The 6,653-nt window shown below is 54.0% G+C and overlaps 1 protein-coding gene across 3 annotated transcripts; it reads left to right on the top strand.

Moving 5' to 3' along the window:
• Positions 1 to 3,455: 3,455 nt before the first annotated feature.
• SLC52A1 (solute carrier family 52 member 1) lies at positions 3,456 to 6,639 on the top strand. Of its 3 annotated transcripts, none has more exons than XM_004058366.5 (5): positions 3,456 to 4,384; positions 4,532 to 4,768; positions 4,885 to 5,764; positions 5,859 to 5,982; positions 6,074 to 6,639. In XM_004058366.5, exons 2-5 carry the CDS (start codon positions 4,639 to 4,641, stop codon positions 6,284 to 6,286), a joined length of 1,347 nt encoding a protein of 448 aa, XP_004058414.4. In that variant the 5' UTR covers positions 3,456 to 4,384; positions 4,532 to 4,638; the 3' UTR covers positions 6,287 to 6,639. The 3 variants fall into 3 exon arrangements, with proteins under 3 accessions (XP_004058414.4, XP_004058415.4, XP_063556627.1); XM_004058367.5 differs by having other exon boundaries at positions 3,461 to 4,384; positions 4,498 to 4,768; XM_063700557.1 differs by having other exon boundaries at positions 3,504 to 4,384; positions 4,536 to 4,768.
• The last annotated feature ends 14 nt before the right edge of the window (positions 6,640 to 6,653 follow it).

Genomic DNA, 6,653 nt, shown 5'->3' with positions numbered 1-6,653 from the left:
TATCCATCCCCAACATGAGAATGCTAAATGCTGCAGTGAGGTCTTCAGAATAGGAGCCCTAACCATTGTCTAGGATTCCAGGTACTTTCTGGGTAAGGAAATTAGGGGCAGTGAAAAATTGGAAGTTGGACGGCTGGGCATGGTGACTCATGCCTGTAATACCAGCACTTTGAGAGGCTGAGGCAGGAAGATTGCTTGAGCCTAGAAGTTTGAGACCAGTCTGGGAAACATAGTGAGACCCTATCCTTAAAAATAGGCTGGGCGCGGTGGCTCACACCTGTAATCCCAGCACTTTGGGAGGCCGAGGCAGGTGGATCACTTGAGGTCAGGAGTTCAAGACCAGCCTGACCAACATAATGAAACCCATCTCTATTAAAAACAAAAAAATTTTGGGGTGTGGTGGCTCACGCCTGTAATCCCAGCACTTTGGGAGGCTGAGGCAGGTGGATCACCTGAGGTCAGGAGTTCGAGACCAGCCTGGCCAACATGATAAAATCTTGTCTCTACTAAAAATACAAAAAATTAGCTGGGCAGGGTGGCGGGTGCCTGTAATCCCAGCTACTTGGGAGGCTGAGGCAGGAGAATCACTTGAACCCAAGAAGCAGAGGTTGCAGTGAGCCAAGATCGCACCATTGCACCCCATCCTGGGCAATAAAAGTGAAACTCCGTCTCAAAAACAAAACAAAATAAAACAAAACAAAGAAACAAAAAAAACCCACAAAAATTCACTGGGCATGGTGGTGTGCACCTGTAGTCCCAGCTACTTGGGAGGCTGAGATGGGAGAATCACTTGAACCCAGGAGGCAGAGGTTGCAGTGAGCCAAGATTGCACCACTGCACTCGAACCTGGGCAACAGGGCAAGTCTCCATCTCAAAATAAATAAATAAATAAGTAAAAATAAAAGTAAAAACTTAGCCAGGCGTGGTGGCTGGCACACACCTATGGTCCGGCTACTTGGGAGGTCAAAGCTGGAGGACCACTTGGAGCCCAGGAGTTCAAGGCTACAGCAAGCTATGATCTTGCCACTGGACTCCAGCCTGGGCAACAAAGTGAGACCCTGTCTCAAAAATAACAACAAGCCGGGCGCGGTGGCTCACGCCTGTAATCCCAGCACTTTGGGAGGCCGAGGCGGGTGGATCACGAGGTCAGGAGATCGAGACCATCCTGGCTAACACGGTGAAATCCCATCTCTACTAAAAATACAAAAAATGAGCCGGGCGTGGTGGCAGGCGCCTGTAGTCCCAGCTACTCGGGAGGCTGAGGCAGGAGAATGGCGTGAACCCGGGAGGCAGAGCTTGCAGTGAGCCGAGATTGAGCCACTGCACTCCAGCCTGGGCGACACAGTGAGACTCCGTCTCAAAAAAAAAAAAAAAAAAAAAAAGAAAGGAAGGAAGAAAGAAAGAAACAGATTTTAGGGTATTATTGGTTTATTTATTCAACAACAATTTGAGCATGTCCTATGTGGTATAATGATCACTGAGAATAGGGTAGGTAGTGAAATAGACAAAGTGCCTCCTCCGCGCAAACGTACATCCTAGTGAGGGAGATAGACCAGCAAACTTGTTCTGTAAATGGCCAGATAGTAAACATTTTAGGCTTTGAGGGCCACACAGTCTCTGTGGAAACCATTCAGCTCTGCCCTTATAGCAGGAAAGCAGGTGTAGACAATATGTAAATGAATGGGCTTGGCTGTGTTCTGATAGTATTTTATTTATGGACACTGAAATTTTTTTTTGTTCGGGGGCGTGGATGGAGTCTCACTCTGTTGTCCCGACTGGACTGCAGTGGCACGAGCTCAGCTCACTGCAACCTCCACCTCCCTGGTTCAAGCGATTCTCATATCTCAGCCTCCCGAGTAGCTGGGATTACAGGCGCCCACCACCATACCCAGCTAATTTGTGTATTTTTAGTAGAGACGGGGTTCACCATGTTGGCCAGGCTGGTCTTGAACTCCTGATCTCAGGTGATCAGCCCGCCTCAGCCTCCCAAAGCGTTGGGATTACAGGCGTGAGCCACCGCGCCTGGCCTACCGAAATTTAAATTTCATATGCTTTTAGTTTTCACGGGTTAGGAAATACAATTCTTTTGTTTTCTTTGTTTTTTGTTTTGTTTTGGTTTTAGACAGGGTCTCACTGTCACCCAAGCTGGAGTACATTGGCACAATCATGGCTCATTGCAGCCTTGACCTCCTGTGCTCAAGGGGTGCTCTCACCTCAGACGCCTGAGCAGCTGGGACTACAGATATTGATTTTTTTTTCCAACCATTTAAAAATGTAAAAACAGCTGGACGTGGTGGCATGTGCTTGTAGTCCCAGCTGCTCAGGAGGCTGAGGTGGGAGGATCCTTGAGCCCAGGTATTTGAGGCTGCAGTGAGCTGTGATTGTGCTACTGCACTTCCTTTTGAGGAAGACACTTTCTCAAAAATAATAATAAAAATAAATAAATAAATATGTGAAAACCTGTCTTAGCTAGCAGGCCATACAAAAATGGGTAGTAGGTCAGGGTAATCCCTGAGATGGTCAGTGAGTAAACAAGTACAAAATATCATTAAAGGGCCAGACATGGTGGCTCATGCCTGTAATCCCAGCACTTTGGGAGGCTGAGGCGGGCGGATCACCTGAGGTCAGGAGTTCGAGACCAGCCTGGCCAATATGGTGAAACCCCATCTCTATGAAAAATACAAAAATTATCCAGGCGTGGTGGCGGGCGTCTGTAATCCCAGCTACTCGGGAGTCTGAGGCAGGAGAATGGCGTGAACCTGGAAGGTGGAGCTTGCAGTGAGCCGAGATCGCGCCACTGCACTCCAGCCTGGGCGACAGAGCAAGACTCCATTTAAAAAAAAAAAAAAAAAAGGCAAAAATTAGCCAGGTGTGCACACCACGTCCAGCTAATTTTTTTTCAACCACTTAAAAGTGTAAAAACAGCTGGCCAGGCACGGTGGCTCACGCCTGTAATCCCCAACACTTTGGGAGGCCAGGGCAGGTGGATCACCTGAGGTCAGGAGTTCAAGACCAGCCTAGCTAACATGGCGAGACCCTGTGTACTAAAAAGACAAAAATTAGCAGGGCATGGTGGTGGGCGCCTGTAATCCCAGCTACTCGGGAGGCTGAGGCAGGAGAATGGCTTGAACCCGGGAGGCAGAGGCTCGTGCCATTGCACTCCAGCCTGGGCAACAAGAGAAAAACTCCGTCTCAAAAAAAAAAAAAAAAAAGTGTAAAAACAGCTGAGCGTGGCGGTAGCTAGGTGTGGTGCGTATGTAGTCCCAGCTACTTGGGAGGCTGAGGTAGGAAGATTGCTTGAGCCCAGGAGTGCCAAGCCAGCCTGAGCAACATAGTGAGACCTTGTCTCTACCAAAACAAACAAACAAAAAAAATTAGCTGGACATGGTGATGCTCGCCTGTGGTCCCAGCTACTTGTGCGGGGGTGGGGAGAGGCTGAGGTGGGAGGATCCCTTGAGCCTGGGAGGTTGAGGCTGTAGTGAGCCGCGATCGCCACCGCTGCGCTCTAGCCTGGGTGACAGAGTGAGACCCTGTCTCAAAATTAATTAATTAATTAAAACAACAAACAACAAAACCCGAGCTGTGCGGGCTCTGGGCTGGGCCGCCTCCCCGGCGGAGGGGGCTCCCTCTCAGGCAGACCGCCAGCCGCTGGGTCCGGGGACTGCCGGATCCGGAGGTGCGGGGACCCCTGCGCACCTGGCGGCTCCCGGGACGCCCCCCTGAGGCAGGCGGGAGGGCAGTACGGAGACGCCCCTCCGGGCAGAGCCCGCCCCAGCCACTCCCCTCTCCAACTCGACCTGCCTCGGCAAGTCCTGAGTGTCGCAAAAGTGCTACGGTTGCAAGTGGCACCAGAGACGTGCCCTTGTCCCGGGGTCCATTTGAGGGTGAGCGTGTTGGTGCCGAGCTGTTTTTTTGTTTTGTTTTGTTTTTTGTTTTTGAGACCGAGTCTCGTTCTGTCGCCCAGGCTGGAATGCAGTGGTGTGATCTTGGCTCACTGCAACCTCCACCTTCCGGGTTCAAGTGAATCTCCTGCCTCAGCCTCCTGAGTAGCTGGGATTACTGGCACCCGCCACCACAACCAGCTAATTTTTGTATTTTTAGTAGAGACAGGTTTTCATCATGTTGGCCAGGATGGTCTCAATCTCCTGACCTCAGGTGATCTGCCTTCCTCAGCTTCCCAAAGTGCTGGGATTACAGGTGTGAGCCACCGCACCCGGCCAGTGCTGAGCTGTTTTGACAACTTGGACCCCGGGTCCTCTGTGGGTAGGAAAATCAGCTCCCTCTTTGCTCCTCTGGGGCAGCTGCACCTCGGGCCAGCTTCCTGCCTGTCTGCCTGTCGGCACTGCTGGGTCGCCGTACCCAAACGCACAGCCTGTGCCCCGTGGTAAGTCCTGGCTCCCCACCTTCCCCGCCCGCCCCCGGCCACCTCTCCCTCCAGTTGCCCTGGTCTTAGCAGTCTGACCGACTTGTCTTCTGACTCCGGTTCTGTCCCACCAGCCTATTACCTGCCAGCCTGTCTGTTTCCCTCCAGCTAGAAGGTCTTCAGTTTCCAGAAGAGCCAAAGCATCTTTGGACCTACCTAGGGAAGGACCTGCCTGTGACCTTTGCCCTGTCCTGGAGGGTCCAGCTTTGGGCTGAATGGCAGCACCCACGCTGGGCCGTCTGGTGCTGACCCACCTGCTGGTGGCCCTTTTTGGCATGGGCTCCTGGGCTGCTGTGAACGGGATCTGGGTGGAGCTGCCTGTGGTGGTAAAAGACCTTCCAGAGGGTGAGTGGGAGGGAGGTAGGGAAGCGTGGGGCAGGTGTGCCCAGAAAGGTGGCCTGTGGCAGCTCTTTGTCCCTTAGCCACTGTGCTCCTGACATGGCATCATTCCTTCCCTGCAGGTTGGAGCCTCCCCTCATACCTCTCTGTGGTTGTGGCGCTGGGAAACCTGGGTCTGCTGGTGGTGACCCTGTGGAGGCGGCTGGCCCCGGGCAAGGGCGAGCAGGTCCCCATCCAGGTGGTACAGGTGCTGAGTGTAGTGGGCACAGCCCTGCTGGCCCCTCTGTGGCACCACGTGGCCCCAGTGGCAGGGCAGCTCCACTCTGTGGCCTTCCTAACTCTGGCCTTGGTGTTGGCAATGGCCTGTTGTACCTCTAATGTCACTTTCCTGCCCTTCCTGAGCCACCTGCCACCTCCTTTCTTACGGTCTTTCTTCCTGGGTCAGGGTCTCAGTGCCCTACTCCCCTGTGTGCTGGCCCTAGTGCAAGGTGTGGGCCGCCTCGAGTGCCCACCAGCGCCCACCAATGGCACCTCTGGGCCTCCCCTCGACTTCCCTGAGCGTTTTCCTGCCAGCACCTTCTTCTGGGCACTGACTGCCCTTCTGGTCACTTCAGCTGCCGCCTTCCGGGGTCTCCTGTTGCTGTTGCCATCACTACCCTCTGTAACCACAGGGGGCTCAGGGCCTGAACTTCAACTGGGATCCCCAGGAGCAGAGGAGGAAGAAAAGGAGGAAGAAGAGGCTTTGCCATTGCAGGAGCCACCGAGCCAGGCAGCAGGCACCATCCCTGGCCCAGACCCTGAGGCCCATCAGCTGTTCTCAGCCCATGGTGCCTTCCTGCTGGGCCTGATGGCCTTCACCAGTGCCCTGACCAATGGCGTGCTGCCTTCTGTGCAGAGCTTTTCCTGTTTGCCCTATGGGCGCCTGGCCTACCACCTGGCTGTGGTGCTGGGCAGTGCCGCCAACCCCCTTGCCTGCTTCCTGGCCATGGGCGTGCTGTGCAGGTGCAAAAGGGTCCCCAGGCTTGGTGGGTGGAACTTAAGGTTGGGGTACAGGTCCCAGAACAGCCAGCCCTGAGTCTCTGCTCATCCCCAACAGGTCCCTGGCAGGGCTGGTTGGTCTTTCTCTGCTCGGCATGCTCTTTGGGGCCTACCTGATGGCACTGGCAATCCTGAGCCCCTGCCCACCCCTGGTGGGCACCACTGCAGGGGTGGTCCTTGTGGTGAGCAAGTGGAGACATGAAGTGGGGAGGAGGGTGTCCCCTGGAGCAAGTGCATGTCATGCTCAGCCTGCTGCTGTGTCCTCCCTTGCAGGTGCTGTCGTGGGTGCTGTGTCTGTGTGTGTTCTCATATGTGAAGGTGGCTGCAAGCTCCCTGCTGCATGGTGGGGGTCGGCCGGCATTGCTGGCAGCTGGTGTGGCCATCCAAGTGGGCTCCCTGCTTGGTGCCGGTGCCATGTTCCCTCCCACCAGCATCTACCACGTGTTTCAAAGCAGAAAGGACTGTGTAGACCCCTGTGGCCCCTGAGCCTGGGCAGGTGGGGACCCAACTCCACCCCACCTGTCTTCATCGTGAGGCTGCCACAGTGCCTGACTACTTGTGGCCCAGGCAGGCTTCCCCCAACACAGGAACGGTCATGGACACCTGCACACTCCACAGAAGACGCTGGCATGTGAGGCCAGGGTGGGCACCAAAGACCAGGCCCAGAGCCAGGGGACGGTTGGGGCTGTGGGCTTGGACCCAGGGCCTGAGACCTTTGTGGGATTTGTGCAATAAAGTGTTTTTATTTAAAAACAAAAACAAAAACAAAAAGCCTAATGAAAACCTTATAAGAAATATATAATGAAATCAGGAAACTGGATTAAATAATTTTTCATACATATATTATCTAATG

Source organism: Gorilla gorilla, chromosome 19 (genome assembly GCF_029281585.2).
Source record: "Gorilla gorilla gorilla isolate KB3781 chromosome 19, NHGRI_mGorGor1-v2.1_pri, whole genome shotgun sequence".
In the NCBI taxonomy this organism is placed as follows: domain Eukaryota; kingdom Metazoa; phylum Chordata; class Mammalia; order Primates; family Hominidae; genus Gorilla; species Gorilla gorilla.
Note: the sequence above shows the minus strand (reverse complement) of the source record. Positions and strands in the feature narration are given on the sequence as shown.

Coding starts and splice junctions, on each gene's coding strand:
- SLC52A1 (XM_004058366.5), top strand. CDS start 4,639: ATGGCAGCACCCACGCTGGGCCGTCTGGTGCTGACCCACCTGCTGGTG. Junction 4,769..4,884: donor GGTAAAAGACCTTCCAGAGG/GTGAGTGGGAGG, acceptor CCTTCCCTGCAG/GTTGGAGCCTCCCCTCATAC. Junction 5,765..5,858: donor GCCATGGGCGTGCTGTGCAG/GTGCAAAAGGGT, acceptor CATCCCCAACAG/GTCCCTGGCAGGGCTGGTTG.